We start from the raw sequence: 23,943 nt of genomic DNA on the forward strand, positions 1-23,943 counted from the left end.
CACCCCCCAACCGAATTTTAATCAAGTTTCGAAAGAAATCTAGAAGGCGTGTGACGCGAGGTAGATTTACTTATGGCCTGTTTGGGTATTGCGATTGGGATGAAAAAATGGGAATACTCCCATTAATATTCATTTTCATTTGTTTGTTTTATGAGACGGACTGAAAAATCACATGACGCGACCTCCCAAAACTCGGAATGCGAGATCGCGCTGAAATGGTGCCACCCCGGTGAGAAAGGAAACAATGAAAAAATATATCGTGATCACTTTGGTTGTTTGTTTGTTTGAGTGTCTCGTCTTTCTTCCACACTCCAAGCTTTCACGTCCTCCCGGTTAGAACTCTGATCACTTTGGCCGTAATCAGAACAACATTCTACTTGTGATATTGGTTCATTTAAGCCCTCTTTTTCGTATTTTCGATATGATATTTTTTCTCTCTCAATCCAATGTTTACCCCCTTTTGACAGATCTCCAGCCATTTTTGTTGTTGTTTCCGGCAATGATTCATCTGGCACAACACCCATTGGTTTGGGCATATTTTTATGCTCAGTTTTTCTTTGTTTTTTGTTGTCGTTTTAGGGCACTAGCAATATCTGGTCGCCCCTGTTCTGAACGCCATTGATTCCGACGGTATCGTAGATGGGGTTTCCTTCTGAAAGAGTTTTTAAAAAAACATTAGAATGTTGTTGGAGCCGAAGCAAATACAGGCCCTGAAATTGCATGAGTGGAGGCTGTATATTCTGGGATGTTGCAGTAGAGTTGCCGCAAAGAATATTGCAAATGCAAGCCCCCAAACTTCTAGCCGTATCTCAAGGTATTGAAGATTGAATTGCTTCTTGGTGGCTTCTTCTTCGTAAATGTTAACAGTTACTCTTCTCAATTAACAAACACTGAGAACTTGATTTTCCCACATATTTTGAGTAACAAATCAAACACAGGACACCCCAATGAGAAAATAAATTTTCTGTTTCTCATCGCATCCCTTTCCATCCTTTCCTTTCTCAGTAATTTTCTTGGAAACCAAAGAGGCCATAGGCCACTTGTCAGAAAAACATGAGAAGAGGTCCACGTGTCTATCGTATAGGGAGTGTGTTTGTAACCATATCTTAATCAATAAAAGGGAAAATCCGTGTTGCCGAAAACGCATGATACATCAATAAATTATGTATATCATAATCTTTGATTTTAGCATTTTAATTAAGGAATAAAATAATATGAGGATAACCGCATTTGTCGGGACTATATGAAACGTATCATCAATTCAAGAGTTTAATCAAAGTCTGTTTTTCTATTCTCCTCTTTTTTGAATCTTCGATTCGATTGGGTAATGGTAATCTTACTCTCTGTAGCTGGTTTCTTTCTTTGGTCTAAATATCTATTGTCTGTTTTTTCCGAATGTCCGCTTTGTGTAGAAAGAAAGAGATGGTAGCATCAACATCAATTTCAGGTATAACACTTGCCCACCATGATTTTTTTTTTTTGTTCGATGCTCTGCACAATTCATGAAAACCTGTGGCTGGTTTTCCTCGAAATCTGATATTTATGTTGTCACAATCCGAGCGACTGATCGTGTTCTTGGATTTGTTCATTGTATTTCGGCGTCTTGTAAGATATTTTCATTGCATGGTGCTTTGGGATAAGAATGTGATGTCGAATCCGGAGCAACTTGCAGAATTGATATTCATCCTTGTTGATGGCTTCCAGGTAATTCTGATTTTCTAATAATTTTTAACTTTCGAACAGAGGGAGATTGATTTGATGGGTTATCGGTCCCTGTCTTCTATTTCGAATAAACCGATTTGGTGCAGAAATAAGGCAATAAGCTTGTCTGTGTTTCCTTTGTCGTGGATTAGAATTATCTTCTGGAACCAACGTGGTTTATATTTTAGCCCTTACCAAACTAATATGCTTGAATCTGAGCTTTTCGTCTAGTTTGGGATCAGTTGAGAAGAAAATTTGTTTATCAAGGAAAAATGGGTGGCAAGAAACAGAAGAAGTTCCTCACAGTAGCACCCTTTGAGTGTGCTTGGAGAAAGGAGTTGAGATTCAGGGTAGCTGGACGGGGTTGTGTCGCTTTTGAAGCTTTCGCTCACAACGATGTCACGGTTGTGTTCAGAGAGCATGTTGGTAGCCAACACTATCACTACAAAACGGATAATAGCCCAAATTACACCGTAGTTTTGGGCAGCCACAGGAACCGTAGGTTGAAGATTGAGGTAGATGGGAAGACCGTGGTGGATGTGGCCGGCGTTGGACTCTGCTGTTCTTCAGCTTTTCGGAGCTATTGGATAAGTATTTATGATGGTTTGATTAGTATTGGCAAGGGTCCTTTCCCGTTTCAAAACCCTGTCTTCCAGTGGCTTGATTCAAATCCCAACTGCAAAGTCCAATATGTCGGGCTCAGCAGCTGGGACAAGCATGTAGGGTACAGAAACGTCAATGTGTTGCCACTGACGCAGAATCACATATCCCTCTGGAAGCAGCTGGATTATGATGAAGGTGAAGGGGAAGAGGATAACCAAGAGGAGTTGGAAGATGGATATGGAGGTTACGAGGAGTGGGGGCTTGAAAATTTTCTCGAGAGCTGGGATTTGTCAGATATGTTCTTTGTGGTTGGTATGGAGGAAAAGGCAGTCCCTGCACACAAGGTTATTTTGGAAACTTCTGGTAATTTCCATTTTTCTTTGTCGGATGAAGGGGTCATCCATCTTCCAGGAGTACCCTATCCAATCCTCCATGCTCTTCTTCAGTACATCTACACCGGCCAGACCCAGGTGAGTTCATGTTTTCCTATTTTTATGAACCTACAATTCACTTCTTCCTAATTTCCTATAGATAAGTTAGCGAAGGTTATAGCAAGGTTCAGAAGCCTATTCTTCTGGAGCCAAGTCAGATATGTCTTGGTTATGTGGCTGTGATTATATTTTGGGTATTCACCCATAACCATATCCGAAGTGAATACTTATATTCTGTTTGGTAGAAAACAATATTGTTTTCTTTGAAAGTAATAGAGCATGTGATGTAGGATAGTTGGTCAGAAGCAACCAATTTGATGATTTAATCCATCCAAATCTTTACCCTGTGGGTTTCTTTTGATCTTTTTAAGCGTTCGTTTTAACCATCCAAAGAAATGCGATGGGTCAGATAACACTCAACCAACCAGGCTAATGTCTAACTAGCACCAGCGCATCACAAATCTTCTAGGTGGGGACCTATTGAGTTAAAAGTCCAAAATGCATGTGTGCCACATTTCCTGAGGTTCTATTTACAGCATGTGGTTATGATCTGTCATACTTGCACTGTAAACATACACTCCTTAAGTCTGCTTGGCTCAAAGTGATTGAGGTTTTGAGTCTTTTGACCCCTGGCAAGATGACTGTTAAAAACTGGACTTGATAGCTGAGAATTATGATCATAGTGGATCCCAAGTTAAAGTTGATTCTGTACTGCTAATATATAGATATTTGATTCCAATTTCTAATTATATTCCTATCTAAAAATGGTGTAGGTTCTGGAGTCACAGCTTGCTTCATTAAGGGATCTGAGCTTACAATTTGAAGTCATATCATTATTTAAGCAGTGTGAAGAGATGATTGAACGCTTTAAGCTGAACAAAAAATTATTTGACTCGGGTAAGAAAGTTGAGATTTCACATCCAAGTTCCAGGCCTCAGCATTGTACGGTCTTCCCATCTGAACTCCCCATCAATGTTCAAAAGCTCAAGCAAGTATTTTCAACTGGCAAGTACAGCGATGTGGACATCTATATTGATAGGCATGGTCTTGTTGCCTGTTCACATAAACTCATCCTCAGTTTATGGAGTACCCCATTTATGAAGGTAATCAAGATATATTTCTTCTTTAACGAACCCTGAAAGAGGATCATTAGCGGCACAAGTTTCATTCTCATTCTGGATACATCATACACCAGACGTCTGGACTATTATGCCAATCTGAATGGATTCCTATAAAATGTTCCTGATGTCTGGTACAAGATGCACCTGTAAGAAATGAAAAGAACAAACTTTCACCAGCACTGTTATCCCATAGTCCAAAATTCCTAGATAAGAATTCAATATAAAACAATTGATTGCAGTTTGCATGAGACAACAAGAACAGGCCATGACCTACCAAGTGAACTTTATTTATGCTATCTATCAGGTGCATGCAGAATACTAGGGAACTAAGATGTATAAAGGATAATAGGATGTAAGATCTTTGGTTAGAATTTTCTTAAATATCCTTTTTATTTTATTTATTTATTTATTTTTTTTTTTGGGGGGGGGTTACAATAAAGCAGTGTTTAGGCCATGTATGCATTCATGTGCGCAAACAAAGTTTGCAAACAGATACACAGTGACAGGAAGGTGTTTCTTCAGAGGAAAGCATAAAATGCTTAAGGATAAGATGGTGCACCAAATATGGCAATAGATAGTTTATTTTCCAGATTGTTGGCCATATATGCCAACATGGTGGCCAGAATCAAGAATCATTATGTATCCATCTTCAGCATTCAATAGAGAGCCTGTTGCTTTCAATCAATAGATCAGTCATCCTTTTTTTTTCCTTATGTCACATTTATACCTGTTGTTGATTAGAGAAATTGCTACAATGACAACAGATGTTCACTAATGGAATGAGTGAGAGCAGTTCTTCAGAAATCTGCTTAAAGGATGTCTTACCAGAAGCTTTCACAGCTATGCTCCAATTCATGTATAGTGGAGAAGTTGATGTGAATGATGCCATGGACAAGTGTAGCTTGTTGCTCCAGCTTCTGCTATTGGCAGATCAATTTGGGGTTATGCCCCTTCATCAGGAATGCTGCAAGATCCTCTTGGAATGCCTCTCTGAGGTATTTTCCATCTAATTTCACGAGGCAATTTTATTAGGAATACATGATATTCTTTTCTGTCTTAAATAGTTTAGTTTGTAATTCATGTGAGTAATGGGTACACTTTTAAAAGAATGGGCAAATGAAGCAGTTCTGTATAGAGGACTTCCTTGCTTTCTTCAGACTTCCGAAAACAAAAGAAGAGACCCTTAGATGGTGAAGAATTATAAGATATTGATACTTCTCATCTACATACATATGCAGGGTTGGAGTTCTACTGGAAGAAGCCCATACGAGAGTTTTTTGTATAATTCACAAGTTTAATGGACCAGGCAGCAGAAGGTTTTGGGAAATTTGTAGGGTTAATACCTTTTAAACTAACTATTTGAAAATTTCTTTCAGGATTCAGTGTGCACCATTCTTCAAGTGATCTCAATGATTCCATCCTGTAAACTGATTGAAGAAACTTGTGAGAGGAAATTCTCAATGCACTTCGATTATTGTACTACTGCCAGCACTGGCTTTGTGTTGTTGGACGAGGAAACATTCAAAAACATTCTTCAGGTAAGTTTCCTCTATTCAAGTTATGCATTGATATAATTGTTGAGCTCCAGGATTTAAAGTGTCAGTGAACAAACATCAACACCCTGAGAGCAGTATGGCTCATTCAGTTAATTGTACCAGGAATTTTGATACACAAGGTGCAATGTATTGTGAAAACTTTTCATCAAAAAATCATACAAAGAAAAGGTCAGAAATGTTATAGTGAAAGATGGCTGAAGTGAAACATCATTAGTTAAGGTCCCCAGCTAGGAGATTTGGTTGTACTAGCCAGACTATTTTGGGTTATTTGATGTCTTGAGTTACCATTACCCCTTTCTAACTCTCCCTTATTCCTTATTTCCTAATTTTCCTTATAATGAAATATTGTAATTTATGAGATTGTTTACCAAGATATGTCAGTAAAATGCATATATTAATCATATACTACTTGTTGGTTGCAGCACCCTGATTTAACTGTAACGTCTGAAGAAAAAGTTCTCGATGCCATCTTATTGTGGTGCTTGCAAGCAAAGGAACAATGTGGGTGGGAAACAGCTGATGATCTATTGAAATCTTCAACTCCTGAACTTATTTTTGGACAGAGGCTTCAATCAGTCAATGACCTGTTGCCCTTAGTGCGCTTCCCTTTAATGCCGTTGCTCTTGCTTAGGAAGGTATAAATTGTGTGTATCGAAGTATATTTGGCATGTCATTTATGAGCTGGCATGCATAACCAAGATCTGGTACATATTTGACGGTGTTGCAGCTGGAAAAGAGCAATCTTGCCAGAAAAGTTGCTGTATTTGAACATCTTGTAAGAGAAACTCTCTTTTTGCTTTCTTCATTCTTTCCCATTTTCTTCTTGGATGATTTATCTGCATGATGTTACAGGTGATGGAGGCTGTAAATTATTCAGATTTTGGAGTAACAATCTCAGGAAATGATCAGAAGTAAGCATTTATTAACTTTACCTTTCAATCTGAACCATCCAGGATTTTTCATTTCTTCTGTTAAAATGCTCTTTCATGCTTTGGAACTTCACATGCAAAATGCTTGGCAGGACCCATGACAAAAGAAAATTGTAAATTTAATGATTCACCATGATATATAATTACAATTATGTCAAGGGAAATAATTCCATTATCCATGACTCTACTATGTGCTTTACAATCCAGACGAATTAGACCATTAGAATTGACTTGATGTAGCATCATATAGGGACAGAAGAACTTTGACCACATGAATATCCACCATGGTACAGTAGAGGAAGAACAAAAGTATCAGAAATCATAATTTGCATAAAGCATCTTCGCTACTTACTGATCTCAAAAATTAAAATGTTGCTTATAGCAATAATTCATATGGAACAAAATGCCTTCCAAATATTGAAATTGTTCCCTGTTGAAATTTTTCTTTTTCTTCTGTTAATAAAATGTATAATACAGCCTTTGTTGATAAGTCAGCCACAGAATACAACAAGCCCGTAATAACACTGCATGGTTCTATCATTCAAAAATTCAAATAAAGAGAACATGTTTTGTTTTCTAGAGTTCTTAATCAGTATGTGTTATAGCTAATTCAGTTTGCTCTCATAGTGTAAGGTTTCAGCATAGGCGATCTAGTTTTAAGGAGCTCCAGTACATATGCGACGGGGACAACAATGGAGTCATTTACTTTGCAGGAACATCATATGGGGAACATCAATGGGTCAATCCTGTTCTAGCACAGGTAAAGCATTCTCACTTGATATAGCACTCTGCGTGTTAAATGGAAGTTGTCATATTAATCACCTCTCTGAATTTCGACATTACAGAAAATTACAGTGACTGCTAGTAGCCCTGCTTCAAGATACACTGACCCTAAGGTTTTAGTATCAAGGACATATCAGGTACGGTGATTAGTCTCTTGAGAAGATTATGTTACACTGACTTTTGAGCTTATCTGTATGATAATTGAATTAACCTTGGCTTGTTTTAGGCAACTTCTTTCGCAGGGCCTCGAATGGAGGATGGAAAGAATTGTGCATGGTGGATGGTTGACCTTGGCCAGGATCACCAGGTTCTGTCTCTGGCCTCTAGCATCCCAAATTTTGATTTATTCCCTTTGGAATTGGAAGCTTCTTATTTGACACTGTTTGACATGCTTATGAAGATTACCTGCAAATCATAAAGGCCAAATACAATGAAAACCCTGAACAAAGAAGGGTATTATACCTTCCATTTGTTAATTTTAGTTTCATGCAGTCTGCATTTGATAGCGTGGGAACTACTATCCAGTGAGTCTCACTGAGAGACTGTCCTATGCCAAATCATGTTGAAAATGGATAAGAATAAACATTTGAAGACCTGTGACTTTATTGGATAGCTGGTAAATGACTAGCGGCTCAAATACGTTTGTTAGTGGTGTTAGTGAAGGGGTATTTTGGTCTTTGCACTTGTTGAGAATGTTGATGTGTACTGTTATGTTAGTTCGAGTGCCTCTTACTTAAATAAGGGCACTTAAGTCTTTTCCAATAAGTTAATAATATAATAACAAATCTGGCCGAATCTAGGGATAACTTTTTCTCTAATTCGAACCAGACCTTCTCTATTTTCTCTCTTCTTCTTTCCTCTCCTACTTCTACTTCTTGTTGTTCACTTTACTTTACAGTCAACGAACAAGACAGAATTCTAGGGCAGGTCAAACTTCAACATGGTATCAGAGCCACATTGAACAAATCAGACTTGCTAGAATTCTGTCTTATGCGCATTCGAACTAGGGTTTCTCTTGGGTTTCTCAGCTATGAGTTGGAGACTGGGAAAAGTGCTGAAAAGGAGTGATCGCCCTCTTCCCTTGGAGGTTCCTATGCCTCCGATTGTGTCGTTGGTGATTGGTTGCTGTGGTTTCTAAGCCCTAATTAGGGCTGGTACGTGTGGTGCAGTGGTGTCTCAGTCCTTCGTGTGGTTGGCCTTCAGGCGATGAGGTAAAGTTTCTTTTTATGCATATTTTCTGTTATGGAATACATGAGAGGTGTAGTACAGTTCGTATGATGGGTTTTCATATTGCAGTATGCTAGGGTTTATTCTGGTTTGTGTGTGATTCAAAGGGCAATAGTGTCTACTTAATGGTGAAACTTCCGGTAGCTGTGGATTAGGGTTTGTGGTGTTACAAGTGTGGTTTTCAGCATTTAATATTGCTGAAATTAGTGTGCAGACTTCGGTGAGTAGGGTTTGTGATATTGCAGTTTTCAGCATTTAATATTGCTGAAATCAGGGTGCAGATTTCGGTGAGTAAGGTTTGTGGTGTTGCAGTTCTCAGCATTTATTACTGTTGAAATCAGTGTGCAGATTTCAGTGAAGTGTGTAGTGTGTAGTGTGCAGTGTGTAGTGCTCAGAATTAGTGATAAGGGAGTTCGGCAATGGCAGATAACAGTGATAGTAAACCTAGTGTCATGATATCTACTGACTACCTGAATGTTCAAATGACCTCCATTAAACTGAATGGAGAGAACTATGTCCCTTGGGCCAAGTCTGTAGAGGTTTTTCTGAAGGCGAAGAAGAAAGTGAAGCACATAAGAGAGGAGAAACCCCCCACTAATTCTCAGGAGTATAAAGGTTGGGAACAGGAAGATGCACAAATCATCACATGGTTGTGGAACAGTATGGAACCCAGAATCAGTGTGAACTTCATGTTTCTTGACACAGCCAAAGAGGTGTGGGGTCATGCTAAGAAACTGTATTCAGGTCAGGATAATACCACTAGGGTATATCAACTGTATCAGGAATACTTCAATCTGCAACAAGGAAATCAGAGCCTTGAGGAGTACTATGCAAGTGTGAGAAATATCCGTAATGAGTTAAACGTCTATCATCCTCTCACTTCTGATGTCAAAGTTCAATAGCAACAGCGAGCAGCTTGATGTGACACGGTTTCTGGTGGGGTTGAAGTCTGAGTATGAACCAGTACGAGCTCAGATACTAGGGGGATCTGCTCTTCCATCTTTAGAGGAGGTGTTTGCTCGTCTTCGGAGGGCTTCCATTGGATCTATGGATTCTAATGTCTCAGATAAATCAGCATTTGCAGTATCGAAAAGTCGAGGTGGTAGAAGTGGGGCTCGAGGAGCCCAGCCTGGCAGGAGTGGTAGTGGTGGACCTACACATATCTGTGGTGGTGGTCGTACTGGAGGCAGAGATTCAGGGGGAGCTCGTGGTAGAGGACATGGTTCGGGTCCACGGAAGTGTACTCATTGTGGTTTGGATGGACATACTATTAACTACTGCTATGACTTACATGGTTAAAACCATGCCATGACTAGTGACACCAGTTTCAGCTCTAGACAGGAGAACTGGGCAGCTGATCCGATGCCTTCTACTCCCTCAAATGGTCCAGGCAAGGAGATGGTGAGTGTTCCTCGGGATGAATATGAAAGGTTTGTTCAATCCAAGTCGCAGCAGAACACAGCTACCTTTGCACACTCAGGTATGGCTTGTTTGGCATTCACACCAAACCCCTGGATTATTGACTCTGGAGCCTCCGATCACATGACGGGAACACCAGGTGTATTTTCATCTCTCACCCATTGCTCAACATCACAATCTGTTACCCTTGCTAAATGGCTCCACATCATCTATCTGTGGTGTTGGTAATGTTGACCTAGACCTTGTATCCCTATCCTCTGTTTTATTTGTACCTAAGCTTCCATTTAATCTTATGTCTGTTAGTAAACTGACCAAGTCCCTTAAGTGCTCCATCACATTTTACCCCTCTATGTGTGTTTTTCAGGATCTCAAGATGGGGATGAAGATTGGTGGAGGGCATGAAGCCGGTGGACTGTATTATCTTGATGGTGGTGGAAGAACGTCAACGGCCCTTCAATCATCCATTTCTCCTCTCCAGTGGCATTGTAGATTTGGTCATCCTTCGCTGAAAGTGTTGCAGTCCTTAGTCCCTTCATTGAGTCAACTTTCTGTTTTAGATTGTGAGTCATGTCAATTTGGGAAACACCATCGTGTTCCCTTTCGTTCTAGGGTCGATAACCATGTGTCTAGTCTTTTTTCTTTAATTCATTCAGATGTGTGGGGTCCTTATAAAGTGATGTCATATAATGGATACAGATATTTTGTTATTTTTGTTTATGACTATTCAAGAATGACGTGGCTCTATTTAATGAAAGAAAGAAGTGAATTATTTGCCATGTTCCAGAAATTTTATGCTGAGATCCGCAATCAATTTGGCGTTCACATCAAAATTTTTCGTTCTGATAATGGTCGTGAATACTTGTCTTCATCTTTTCAAGAATACTTAGACCAACATGGCATTATACACCAAACTTCCTATGCCTACACTCCGCAACAAAATGGAGTTGCTGAGAAAAAGAACCGACATCTTGTAGAAATGGCACGCTCCCTCATGCACCACATGAATGTTCCTAAAACCTTTTGGAGCGATGCAATGCTCACCTCTTGTTTCTTAATTAATCGGATGCCCACGTCTATTCTTGATGGTCGTTCTCCTTTTAGTGTCTTATTCCCCAACATGTCTCCGTTTCCGCTTCCTCCTCGGGTATTTGGGTGTGTCTGCTTCGTTCATAATCTGGGTCCCGGGACTGACAAGTTAGATGCACGTTCCCTGAAGTGTATCTTCCTTGGCTATTCCCGAACTCAGAAAGGGTACAAGTGTTATCATCCCAGTTCTCGTCGTTCCTTGGTATGTGCTGATGTTACATTCTTCGAGTCTACTCCGTTCTTCGTGGGGTCCGGTGATGTTGCTTCCTCCACATCACCACCTCCTCTTCCTCTTCCCGTCGCTGATCCACCTCTTCTGGTTCCAGTCATGCCTACATCCTTGCCTCCGGTGCCACCGTCTGTTGACCGTCCACCCATCGTCACGTGTATACACATCGCCCGCGTGTACCGGTTGCAGTTCCTCCGACTTCATCACCGTCGACAGATCCAGCTCCATCTCCGACACCAGCTTCCGACCTAGATCTTCCTATTGCCTTCCGGAAAGGTAAACGTACCTGCACCCTTCACCCTATTTCCAATTTTGTTTCACTTACCTCTCCGCCTCCCATCGCCAGTTCATCTCTTTGTTATCCTCCGTGGTTGTTCCTAAGGATGTCCAGGAAGCCCTTACCTCTCCAGAGTGGTGCCGTGCTATGGAAGAAGAGCTCTCTGCTCTGCATCATAATCACACTTGGGACCTCACCGCTCTTCCTCCTGGGAAGCAGGCTGTCGGTTGTAAGTGGGTGTATAGTGTTAAGTACTTGCCAGATGGTCGTGTTGAGCGTCGGAAGGCGCGGCTGGTTGCCAAAAGGTACTCCCAAACCAATGGCATTGACTACATAGAGACATTCTCCCCGGTTGCTAAGATAGGGTCAGTTCGTGTTGTCATCTCCTATGCAGCTATGTATGATTGACCTCTACATCATCTAGATATCAAAAATGCCTTTTTGCATGGTGATTTGCTCGAGGAGGTCTACATGAAGCAACCACCAGGGTTTGTTGCTCAGGGGGAGGATGGTAGGTATGCAGACTTAAGAAGGCTATATATGGACTTAAACAGTCCCCTCGAGCATGGTTTGGCAGGTTTAGTGAGGTGGTCAAGAAGTTTGGTATGAAACAGTGCCAAGTTGATCATTCTGTCTTCAGTCTTGATTCTTCGGCAGGCAAAATAATATTGGTGGTGTATGTGGATGATATCGTTGTGACTGGGAATGATAAAATGGGCATTGACAGATTGAAGGCATTCCTACAGGAACACTTTCAGACAAAGGACCTTGGCAAGTTGAAATACTTTTTGGGCATAGAGGTAGCAAGATCTAAGCATGGCATTAATTTGTGTCAGAGGAAATATGTGCTTGATTTATTGGAAGAAACAAGTTTGCTGGGTACTAAACCGATTGAGACACCTATGGAAACAAATACGAGGCTGAGCAGTGATATAGGTGAAGTATTTGAAGACCCTGGCAGATACCGACGACTTGTAGGCAAACTAAACTATCTAACCATTACTCGGCCAGATATTTCATTTGCGGTTAGTGTGGTGAGTCAGTTCATGCAGAAACCTTTGGTCCCACATTGGAATGTAGTGCTAAGGATTGTGAGGTATCTGAAAGGAGTTCCTGGTCGTGGTTTGCTATACAGGAGTGTTGGAAAACTGGTAGTAGAAGGGTACACTGATGCTGATTGGGCAGGTTCTATGTTTGATAGACGATCTACCACAGGCTATTGCACCTTTTTGGGGGGTAACCTGGTAACGTGGAAAAGTAAGAAGCAAACAGTTGTGGCAAGAAGCAGTGCAGAAGCAGAATATAGGGCCATGGCACATACTGCTTGTGAATTAGTGTGGCTAAGGAACCTTCTACAAGAGATAGGATATGACATCAGTACTCCAATGAAGCTCTATTGTGACAATCAGGCAGCGGTTCATATCTCTTCCAATCCGGTGTTTCATGAAAGAACCAAGCACATCGAAGTTGACTGTCATTTTGTGAGAGAGAAGGTGCTGAATGGAGTGATAGAAACTGCATATGTTAGTACGGGAAACCAGTGGGCAGACTTGTTTACAAAAGGTTTGAGTCGGGGGAGAGTGGACTACATATGTAACAAGCTGGGATTATATGATATATACTCACCAGCTTGAGGGGGAGTGTTAGTGATGTTAGTGAAGGGGTATTTTGGTCTTTGCACTTGTTGAGAATGTTGATGTGTACTGTTATGTTAGTTCGAGTGCCTCTTACTTAAATAAGGGCACTTAAGTCTTTTCCAATAAGTTAATAATATAATAACAGATCTGGCCGAATCTAGGGATAACTTTTTCTCTAATTCGAACCAGACCTTCTCTCTTTTCTCTCTTCTTCTTTCCTCTCCTACTTCTACTTCTTGCTGTTCACTTTACTTTACAGTCAACGAACAAGACAGAATTCTAGGGCAGGTCGAACCTCAACAACGTTCAGGAATCATAGAGAAATGATCATTAACGCGAATGGTTGCATCTTTCACTTGAAAGGTTTTCTAGAAAAGAGTCATATTTCACATGGTGGATGACCACAGTGAATACCTGACTTAAGATCATAGTCAACCAGAAATAATCCTCATTGGGAAAGAAATAAATTCCTGAACTGAGTGACAGTCCCAGGCTTTCTTGCTCTCTTCTTTCTCCTCCTTGGTCTTTCGTAGTGTATACTCTCCAGTTCCTTGGGAATTGGGATTGGCAGGAAGAACTCATTGGTTTTGTAGAAGTGCCACAACATCTGAACCAACAAACTGCTACTATAGCTATTGCAAATGGTATAATGACTTAAACGAGTCATTGGAAGGTCAACCAAGATAATTCCTGATTTTTCCTGGGCTTATGATGTCAGACAATTGGCCACTTTAGCGGTGCTTCCCATTGTGGTTGTTTCCTGTTTCTTCATGGCAGATTTTGCCATCATTGTCAGCAACAAATATCCATCACAGAATGGAGAAATGCATACTGCAATCGAAGTTTTTGGTTTCAAATTATGGCAACTGGAGAGTGAATACTCGGAATTGGGAAAATAAAAGCATTAACTTCAGAAATTGAAAAACAAATTGTCATCTCAGTGCGCCCACTTTCTATCTAATTTGTTCAAGTTTTGCTCACATATTGCCTTACATGATATGTGGGATCCAATCCTGAAAATGAAAATCAATTAAGGTTAAAGAACAACTTTTTGTTCTTTTCATATTGTGAAAATGGTGAAAACAAATTAATTACATTGGTCCCGTTTTTTTGACAAAACTGCCTAAAGAAAAACGAATGCATTGGCAAATACCACTTTAGAGTTCTAGCTTTTGATCAATACCCTTCCTCTGTAGGTATTTAGACTGACCTGCTTGGATCATTAGGGAGGCTGTTGATGCTGCATGATTAAATAAACTGCATTCTTTCATCTCCATCTTTCTAAGTTCTCAATATCCCAAAAGTTTGATCAAATTGAACAAGGGTGGTAGATGTAATGAGATCTGATATCTTAACCTTTTAAAATGACATCAGCTCAATTCAAGAAAGTAGTAGTCCAGCTATGTGGAATAGGTTACATGAATAGCCTGCAATTCATTAAATTTATTGTCTTTCTACAAGTCCATAACTACTCTATAACCTAGATGACTCCATCTACTACCTTAATTGAGTTCTGCACATTTATCCCGAGGGTTATTGATAATCTTTGTAAATATAATCATGTGGTTTTGGTTGATACAGCTGATGTGCAACTGCTACACCTTGAGACAGGATGGTTCAAATGTATACATGAGATGTTGGGCTCTTCAGGTAAATCAAAATTTTGTCCTATTTACTCTGCATCTCGTAGGAAAATATGACGAAAGACCAAATTGAGAAAGCTTTCTGAACTATTTCAGGGTTCTTTGGACGGAAGAAATTGGACTGACCTGAAAGTACACGGAAATGATCAGACAATATGCAAGCCTGGTCAGTTTGCCTCATGGCCTGTGCAAGGTCCTGCTGCAGTGCTTCCATTCAGATTTTTCAGAGTTATCTTGACAGGTCCCACCACTAGCAATTCGAGCCCCTGGAATCTTTCCATTTGCTTCCTGGAATTGTACGGTTATTTTCACTAATATAACTGGAAAAAAAAAATGCGTCTGATCTGTGTAAATGATGGCAGACTTGTTACTACTCTGTCCTTTGAACTCGTACGTCTATCCTCCCTTTGATATGTATAGTTTATTTTTTCACTTGTAAGGTAAACCGAAAGATTAGGCTCAGTCACATGTGTTCTCAAAATGTACCCAACTTTTTTGTCTGTTTCTTGTTTTATCCTGTATATACAGGTGTAAGAGTAACTATTGCTGGAAATATGCGGTAAAGATGGCAAGTATCAATACTAGCTTTATCATTCACAGGGGTGGGTTTGTTTTAGCAACATCACATCTATAATCTTAGCAAATAATACCAAAACTTATCATTTTAATTACTTAAGAAACTCTTTACATCGATTTTCTTTATTTCTAAAGTGATGCTCACAAAGTCAAAAATCGTTCTTAGGACTATTTGTTCGCAGTGCAAATCTGAACTGGATATAAATTTTGCACCAGCTCAGTTTTGCATCGGTTTTTTTTTTTTAGGTAAAAATATTCGTTTGTCATTATGATCTATATACTCTTCATACAAAATTTATACTTTTTTGTCTCATTTGTACTCATTAGCAGTGCAAATCTTGCATCTCAAAAATTGATGTAAAATTTGCACCACCTTCCTCCTACCTCAATTCCGGATCCACATCATATTGATTCCTACCTCACTCCTAAGTATATAACCCTTTTATCTTTATTCTTTTTCATATAAAGTGAAACCCTCGTATTTTGTTGCTCATGCATTTATACCACTGCAAATGAATTTTGCACTGAAAACTAACTCAACAGAAGCATTTCGGGCGGAAAGGACCAAGTAGGCGCAAGTTTTCTTTGGAGGAAAGAGGATCTTAGTAAATATGAATTTTTTATTACTAATTTTTCGTAAAACTTCAAGATTGACATCCTCTATTTTCAAGTGATCATCACCGCTATCCACCACCAATTGTTGTCATTCTCTTGAGTACAATAAAATGGACACCTTTAAATTAATTATTTTTTATTTTTTACAAATTGTAAACAGTGGATATTTGTTTTCGGGTTTTAGATTTTTTTCTTCATCAGCATTGGTCTCTTAGTAGACAATTTCTACTATTTGAAATCAAAGATCATAATTTGCATTTTGTTATTAGAATCCCTGTAAAGAGAATAGTACCCACAAACTGTTCCCACACAATCATACCCACAGGAAACTAGGGGTATCAATTGGACTGGATTTGGTCCAATCTGATTCAGTCCAATGTAAGTCCATTACAAATGGACCAGGTCCATCCAATTTACTGAATATTATGGACCTGTCCAGTTCAATGTCTGGACGGTCCAATCTGTTTAGATTTGTTTTAATTTAGATTGATTTTAATCCAAACCTGGTCCATTGACACCTATATTCTTATCTTCTATTAATGGACCAGGTTTTGGCTCAATCCAACCCAATCCCATATAAATTCATTTTGGATGGACCAGGTCTAATCCAATCTGATAAATATTTTGGACCATTAAATCTGGTCTGATCTAATTCAATGTCTTGTTGGTTCATCCAATCCATCCAAATTGATTTTGGTTTGGATGGAGTTCAATCCAAAACTGGTGGAGTTCAATCCAAAACTGGTCCACCTCTACAGGAAACTACAGGTGGGCATTGAGAATGTGGGATGATTGTGTGCATATTCATAACATCTTGATAGAACAGTATTAGACTTATACACGTTATGGGAATGTGGGATGATTTTTGGCCAAATCAGCCCGCAGTGAGTGATGGGTATTTAACGGACTGGGATTTGGTACAAACATAGGCATGTGCAATGGACTACGTAACTAATTAAAAGCGAATATGCCAGTGATCTGTGCATTTGGTGCCATATATTTATTCTTGATTGGTTGGGTAACCTGTTGAACGTATCTTTTATTGTAGAAAATCTGAAGGGCCATTTAAACAGCATAAACAAATAAATGCATCCTCTTTCTAAACTATCTTTCTACGCTTATAACAAGAGAAACAATGATTTTGGGGCTCTATTATAAAAGTAGAAAACAAAGCCATTTACATTGGTGAACATCCCCTAAATTCAAGCGTATCATTGGAATATGATAAAACTTTAAAATGATTATTTAACAAAAATAAATTAAAAAAATTAAGGATAAAATAATCATGCTAATATTCAACATTTTAAAACAAGTAAATTATCTATATCCATAAGTTTTTTTTTTTCATTTTTTATGAATGAATCAGTGTTGGGGCAAAAAAGAATAGGGTGCCAAAGGCCACTGATCATATCAAAGAAAACTATTTTTTCGATATTCGACGCTACGCACCATTAAGAATTTCCCCCTGACCCCTTTTTCTCCAATGTGCTGATTGCAGGATTTAATTCCACATCAATACTGGAACAAACACAGCTAACACACCAACGAGTCAACCCTCGGTTGGTATATCAAAGAAAACTCATGTAATCACAGATTTGATCCCACACACCTTTTAAATAGAGGGGTGCCATGTGACTGGGGTTGATCCATATACCCTTGTCGAATATGAAACTACGGGCTGTTTTTTGTTAGAAGAGACAGAATTAGGACATAAATATGTATTTTACCAACTCTCTATCAATAATAAAATATTAATAAAAGCATTGTCATTTATAAACATTAAATACAGTTTTATCCATCTAATTTTTATTGGAACCTGTTTTCAAATTGTTTTTTTATAATCTTTTTTTCAATTTGTCATTCCTGCTTACTATAGTTTTAAGTGATTTAACACTTTTTTCAATTTGTTTTTTGCAATTTTTATGCATTTTTTACATGAAATTAATAATAACAAATTTAAAAACTAATTATTTCAATAATAAACTACCAAGACGAGCATCTCGGTTTATTTTCACAAACAAGTTGATTGCCACTCTTTCTAGACCTAACAAAAACAAATAATCAAAGATTGCTTACACCATTACCAACACACCTTGGAATAACCAAGAAATTAAATCCAATCCCAAGTTATTCAGTTCTGCATAGTTCCATCTGCACATCCTGAACCAGAAGTGACACCATTATAACTATTAGCTCAGCTCAGAGAGAGAGAGAGAGAGAAAGAGACCTGTATTTGGAGAAATGGATGAAGCTGTGGAGATAAAGAAGGGCAGACACAATACCCAATACTCAAAATCCAGTCCCTATGACCCAATTCATAAAAAGACTGAATTCAAAAATCACTCTTCCCCCGGCTTTTACAAATATATCAGTTTTTCCGAACATAAGGCTGATATACATTATATATACCCAACTTGCACCCAAAATAGATCTTGTTTATTTATCCCTTTGCTTAGCCAATGCATTTGTCATTGCATTGGCTATTCTTGCTACCCAATTAAAATTACAATACAAATCCCTTTACAGCCTTTATCTCCCTCACGATGCTTCAGTATTGTGATTTCACTAAGCTATCACTTCCTAGCCAACCCAACAGCAAGACAACATTAGTTCAACTAATAGATGATAGATTTATGAACAAATTGAAACAAAAAAATGACACAAAATAACTTATAACAACTAGAGTGTTTAATGATTTTATCACTTTTTACCAGTTAATGATTTTATCACCTCTAATATTCCTGCCTTGTTATGTTTCTGGTCTGTTTTTTCCAATAAAGATTTCTGATTTATCACCATAGAATGTGGAACTTGAACATCTAGCCCTCCCTCCCATCACTCAACAACTGAAATTGCACTCATCATATGCCAATTTAAAACTGTTGGATTAAAATATCATGAAAATTAGTATGAACTAAAATATCATGAAAATTGAATTTTGAATTAAAGTATATTTGAACTTCAGTTCTCTGCACTCTAGATTTAGTTAATGTATTGTTTTAATTTTTTTTTTTGAATGCAATTTATTTATACGCTACTTTTTTTGTGCTACTAGTCCAAATTGGCCAATTTTTTTGGGCCAAAAGTAAAGCATAGAAAGTAGAAAACCATGGAGATGAAATAAAATATCATGATATTTTGAATTAAAGTTAGTATGAACTAAAATATCATGATATACGCTACTTTTTTTGTGCTATTAGTCCAAATTGGCCAATTTTTTTGGGCCAAAAGTAAAGCATAGAAAGTAGAAAACCATGGAGCTGAAATAAAATATCATGATATTTTGAATTAAAGTTAGTATGAACTAAAATATCATGAAAATTAGTATGAACTAAAATTATCATGAAAACTGCATTTTGAATTAAACTTAAGCTCAGAATTGTGCCATATCTTGATTTTTGAATTAATGTTATCTAATGTTGGTCATTCCTCAATTTCTTTTCTTTTCCCCTTTAGATATATTATCTATTAGATTAAGCCCATATAAACATGGGTTAGAAACAAATCCTATAAACAGAGCAGATATGTCAGTCTATAGAGGGCACTTATAACTCTAATGATGAATCTCATTAGCAACCATTCCCTTTTTGCAATGTTAATATTAACCTTTAATTATTGAAAATTTTGGACTCATCTCTTTCATATTTTTGGCCCCATGTGACAGTGGGTCATCTGATTTCTGCATATTGAACACAATTTATATGATTTAGGCTCTTTAACCCTTTGCTCTAGAGTGGTGGCAACACAAAATTTTCAATAAAAATACATTGAAGTTTCTTTCTAATTCCATTCAACATTTTGTTTGATCCATAAAAATACATTGAAGTTTCTGTATATCACACAATTGTCTTGTTTTTCATTTCTTTCCCATATACAAGTTAAACATTCACATGGTTCATACAAGTTATTGTAATTACCTGCACGTGGTAGTTTCTTAACCTTTTGTTAATTTATTTGCCTCCTTGTACATATACAACTACAGTCACAAACTAAATATAGATGCATCAATTGTGGTACCTGTTTATACTTTTTGCATACTTTTATATATTCACATTTACATTATATATTAAGTGGAATCATTAATCATGTTTTAAGTTAATTCTATTTTCTTAATCTTACAAGTCCTGCTCAATTAAGATTAAAGAAATTGAAGTTTAGTTTCATTTTGGGTCAAAGCTTCAATAATCAAACAAATTGATGCTAACACAGCCAATTAAGAATCAACCTAAGTGACCACACCCAACTTAGTAAGTTCTATACCTGGTTATGATTAATCATTCACTGGTTTAAATTCCCTATGCATCACATGGGTCATTCTACTAGTATTATAAAAAATGAGCATGGCTTATTTGGTCGACAGACCCTGATTTCCTCTTTCCAATCCCACCCCTCCTTTTCATGACCATAATTTTTTTTTCTTTTCGAATTTTGTCAATAGATCCTAACTCAATTTTATTTGTTGTTATATTTTAACCCATGAGAGTTTTTGTATCTTGGGACACCTGTTACAAAGACAGAACTAAAGCAGACAAATGTTGTCCAGTTTTAGAAGAGGTAACTCAATTTTATTTGTTGTTATATTTTAACCCATGAGAGTTTTTGTATCTTGGGACACCTGTTACAAAGACAGAACTAAAGCAGACAAATGTTAAGAGAATCCTTGGCTCCAAGCCTCCAATCATGGCATTCAATGTTGGTGTCAAGTTATAAAATTAGACTTTGGGTGGTTCATTTCAGGTTCAATTTTTTTTTTTTTTCTGATGAAACTCAAGTCTCTATGATCTTTCTAAAGATTTATCTTTGGTTTTTGTCAGGATTAGGTTCAGAACTAGCTGAAACCGAGCTTGGAAGAAACTTTTCATTGAAATTGAAATTTGAAAATGAAAGCTACATTATCACGTAGGTATTACGAAATTCCTTTCTTTCTTATCATTTCCTGCTATAAAAATCTGTATTGTTAAGAGAGAGAATGTGCTACTTGGAAGCCATGGTAACGAGCTAATTTGGAAAATCTATCATTATTCTTTTATTTCATTTTTTAAGAAAATTTGGTAATACCGAGTCAACAGTTAGAACTGAATTGTTACCTTGGTCCATCATTCCATGTAATTTGAGTGTGTGTGCTTCTGTAGGCAAACTACTATGAAACGATTGGAAGGGTGGAAGAGCATTAACAGGCTGTTTCCATGGCAAGCTTCAGAGGAATCCGAGATATTCATTGTATCTACCCCCAGTTTGGTTTGAAGATCTCGCCTCTCTCATTTATTATTAATATTTTTTTAAGAAGATAATGGCAGAAGTTGGTTCATATATTTCAAAATTGTAGAACAGGATTGAGATCAATGGGAAGTTTTATTAATGACAGAAGTGAATGAATTAGCTAGTTTTACATTCATTAGACGCTCCTTGTTTTTGTTGATATTTGGTGATAATCCGTGTTTGAAGTTTTTTTTAGAGTACCCTATATTGGACTAAAGACATCCATCAAGGTCTCGTGTCTTTTGAACCCAAATTCAGCTAGAACCACTAAATTAGGTTCATGTAGGGGTGCAACTTTTTCGGGTTAGGGTTGGGATTTTGTTAAATTTTCAATAGCCCAACTCGAAACCCGAGCCTGAAACTGTCTAAACTGTTAACTCGGGCCAACCCGATTTGCATCCGTCCAGTTATTCGTTTGAAAATTAAAATAAAATATAATTTGAAAAGGAATGTCAATATCCTTCTTTCAAGTACTGTTATGTATATTTTATTTATTTTTTAATACGGCAAATATTTCACTTCACATAAATATATTTAAATTCCCAATAGGTACATGTACTTTAAGCCGAGTGTCAATTTAGTACTTGAACTTTAAAGCGCATTAATCTAGTATCCGAACTTTCAAAATGCAACAATTTAGTACCTACCTTAATGGACCGCCAGTTATTTATATCACGTGGCCTCGTGTGTGATTTAATATTTTTGAAAATACCAAAATTACCCTTAAAATAAAACACTGTTCATTATCTTCCTTTTGGTACGCCCCTACGGTGGATGTATCGGAGGTCTGATCGGTTCAGGGGATGGAGGGGTCCTAGACCGATTCCCCTGAACCAGTTTTGAAAAAAAAATAAAATAAATAAAAAAACAAATATCGAAACGCCCGATACACCCCTACCAGCATATCGGGCATATCGATATTTTGGATCTTACTTCTACCTCCTGCACCACCTCTTCTTTCTCTTCTTCTTCTACAGGCGCAAACACCTTCACCAGACCCAAAAGAATTCAACAGCAGCAACATACAGAAAGTATCAAGGAAAGCCCAAGAAGCCGAATGTGCCAACTGTTGTGCTAAGTAAAACACACTGCCAAGTACTGTAAAAAACAAGGCGTAGAGTGGACTGCTCCAAAGTTAAAACCCCATTTTCAATTTATTAATTGGAGTAGGGGGTAGGGCGGCAGAGAGGCAGACCTGTCGTCTGGCTCCTTTGAACAAGACTCTTTGACATCTGATCTGATCAACCCCATATCTGTTAACCCTTTCTCTCTCTCTCTAAATTCAAACCTAACCCAATTCAATGGATTTATCTGTTAACTCCACCCACTGACAGATTGGATGTGCCGAACCGGAACCGGAATTTCTTCCAATCACTCACTCCCCATCTCTCACCACCACGTCTGAAGACATCCAAGAATTCTCAGTTTCTCCGTACACAGATGAAGAAGACAGCTTGTTCTTCGACCCGCCCGACCCATTCCTAGACCTCAATAGCAATCAAATCGACAGGTTTGGCTTGCTTTCGCCCTTGCTTTCGCCCGGAAAAGCCGACTTCAGATTCCAGATGGAGGAGCCATTCTTATGGGAGTACTAGGACTACTGTCTAGAACTAGAAGACGCCCCTAGTCCATCTTCTCCCTTTGTCCCTCCCATCCATGTACACTACTAACTTTCTGGTTTTTACCACATTTGAGCACCAAAGCTACTCCTCCGTCTAAATTCATAGAAATTCAATTCAGGAAACAGCTCGTTCCATTTAAGAAATTGGAACCTCGGCTTATTGGGTTTGTTGTGCCGTGCTACTCAAGTCCAGATGTCCACTTTTTTTTTTTCAGAAGAAGATTTATTGCAGGGTTTGACGGTGGAGGAGATTCTCCATGTCTCCATGTCTCCATGTTTGGTTTGCTAACATGCGCAAAGGGCCGTGGAGTAACAGATTCTTACACCATGTTAAAGTGATCAGACGGCACTAGCCGACAATCTTTGTTTTATATACTGACAGGAAGACGTTCTGACCTTCCTCGGGTTCTGTGATAGTGTGAATATGATTTTCATTGGCTTTGATTTTAGTGGTATTTTAAAGTTTGGATATTAAATTGGTACTGGGCGTTATAGGGAATTTTCTCATATATTTATTAGTAGAAAACCTTAAATTTATATCTATCAAAAGGAAAGCTCTACCATTTCATTTGAATATTGAATTAAGCTAGAATCTTACAAGGATCTATCAAAGCAACTAAGAGGACTTTTATGTATGTATGTACGACTAATTGGATCATAAACCGTTCAAAAAATAAGCAAAGGGTAGTTTGAGGATTTAAAAATTTTAAAATAATCGAATGAGAACCTTCTTTTTTAACATAACTAATAGAACTCTAATGGAAGGGGTATTTGTCGCATAGTGAAAGTTCATGGGGTAATTGTTAGTTCAAAGGGGGATAATTGTTACTGATCCCATAATAAAAGGGGGTCATTGTAATTTACCCTTTTATGTGAAAATTATGATTTACGCCACCTCACAAATTCCTATTTAACTTTGAATTGTTTTGATTCCCCCACTTGTGGCTTTTTGTAATAACAAATTTGAGAGGTGGGGGAATCAATAACTTACCCTTTTTTTATAAAGGGCAATTTTGGGCTTCTTGATTTTTTTTAACAAACATTGTTTGCAAAACAAGGTTTTAAAAACCAACCCAAAAACAAAATCACTTTGGTCACTAGTTTCTGGTTAGTGGTTCAACTGTATAAATTGAACAATTCGACTCGTAATATTAATTTTGAGAAACAAACCTTGAATTAAATTTGTATTTTAATTTAGAATATTTATTCCAATGGTTTCCACTAACATTG

At 37.9% G+C, this 23,943-nt stretch overlaps 1 protein-coding gene and 1 long non-coding RNA gene across 11 annotated transcripts; both read left to right on the plus strand.

Moving 5' to 3' along the window:
* Window positions 1-96: 96 nt before the first annotated feature.
* Window positions 97-15,239, plus strand: LOC104603746 (BTB/POZ domain-containing protein). Of its 9 annotated transcripts, none has more exons than XM_088887443.1 (16): window positions 97-229; window positions 580-814; window positions 1,413-1,447; window positions 1,611-1,704; window positions 1,933-2,774; window positions 3,509-3,838; window positions 4,621-4,851; window positions 5,233-5,394; window positions 5,835-6,047; window positions 6,140-6,187; window positions 6,265-6,323; window positions 6,969-7,101; window positions 7,187-7,261; window positions 7,351-7,431; window positions 14,581-14,649; window positions 14,739-15,239. In XM_088887443.1, exons 5-16 carry the CDS (start codon window positions 1,974-1,976, stop codon window positions 14,955-14,957), a joined length of 2,421 nt encoding a protein of 806 aa, XP_088743569.1. In that variant the 5' UTR covers window positions 97-229; window positions 580-814; window positions 1,413-1,447; window positions 1,611-1,704; window positions 1,933-1,973; the 3' UTR covers window positions 14,958-15,239. The 9 variants fall into 9 exon arrangements, with proteins under 9 accessions (XP_088743569.1, XP_088743565.1, XP_010266163.1 ...); XM_010267861.3 differs by having other exon boundaries at window positions 153-332; XM_088887442.1 differs by having other exon boundaries at window positions 153-814.
* A 5,082-nt stretch (window positions 15,240-20,321) lies between these two features.
* On the plus strand, window positions 20,322-21,964 carry LOC148791178 (uncharacterized). 2 transcript variants are annotated; one of them, XR_016076582.1, is made up of 2 exons: window positions 20,322-20,736; window positions 20,966-21,964. It is a non-coding gene; the product is annotated as an uncharacterized LOC148791178 (long non-coding RNA). The 2 variants fall into 2 exon arrangements; XR_016076583.1 differs by having other exon boundaries at window positions 20,322-20,732.
* The last annotated feature ends 1,979 nt before the right edge of the window (window positions 21,965-23,943 follow it).

Source organism: Nelumbo nucifera, chromosome 5 (genome assembly GCF_055504915.1).
Source record: "Nelumbo nucifera cultivar China Antique chromosome 5, China Antique-T2T, whole genome shotgun sequence".
Taxonomy (NCBI): domain Eukaryota; kingdom Viridiplantae; phylum Streptophyta; class Magnoliopsida; order Proteales; family Nelumbonaceae; genus Nelumbo; species Nelumbo nucifera.

Coding starts and splice junctions, on each gene's coding strand:
- LOC104603746 (XM_088887439.1), top strand. CDS start 1,974: ATGGGTGGCAAGAAACAGAAGAAGTTCCTCACAGTAGCACCCTTTGAG. Junction 4,852..5,232: donor TCTTGGAATGCCTCTCTGAG/GTATTTTCCATC, acceptor AATTTCTTTCAG/GATTCAGTGTGCACCATTCT. Junction 7,432..14,580: donor ACCTTGGCCAGGATCACCAG/GTTCTGTCTCTG, acceptor TGGTTGATACAG/CTGATGTGCAACTGCTACAC.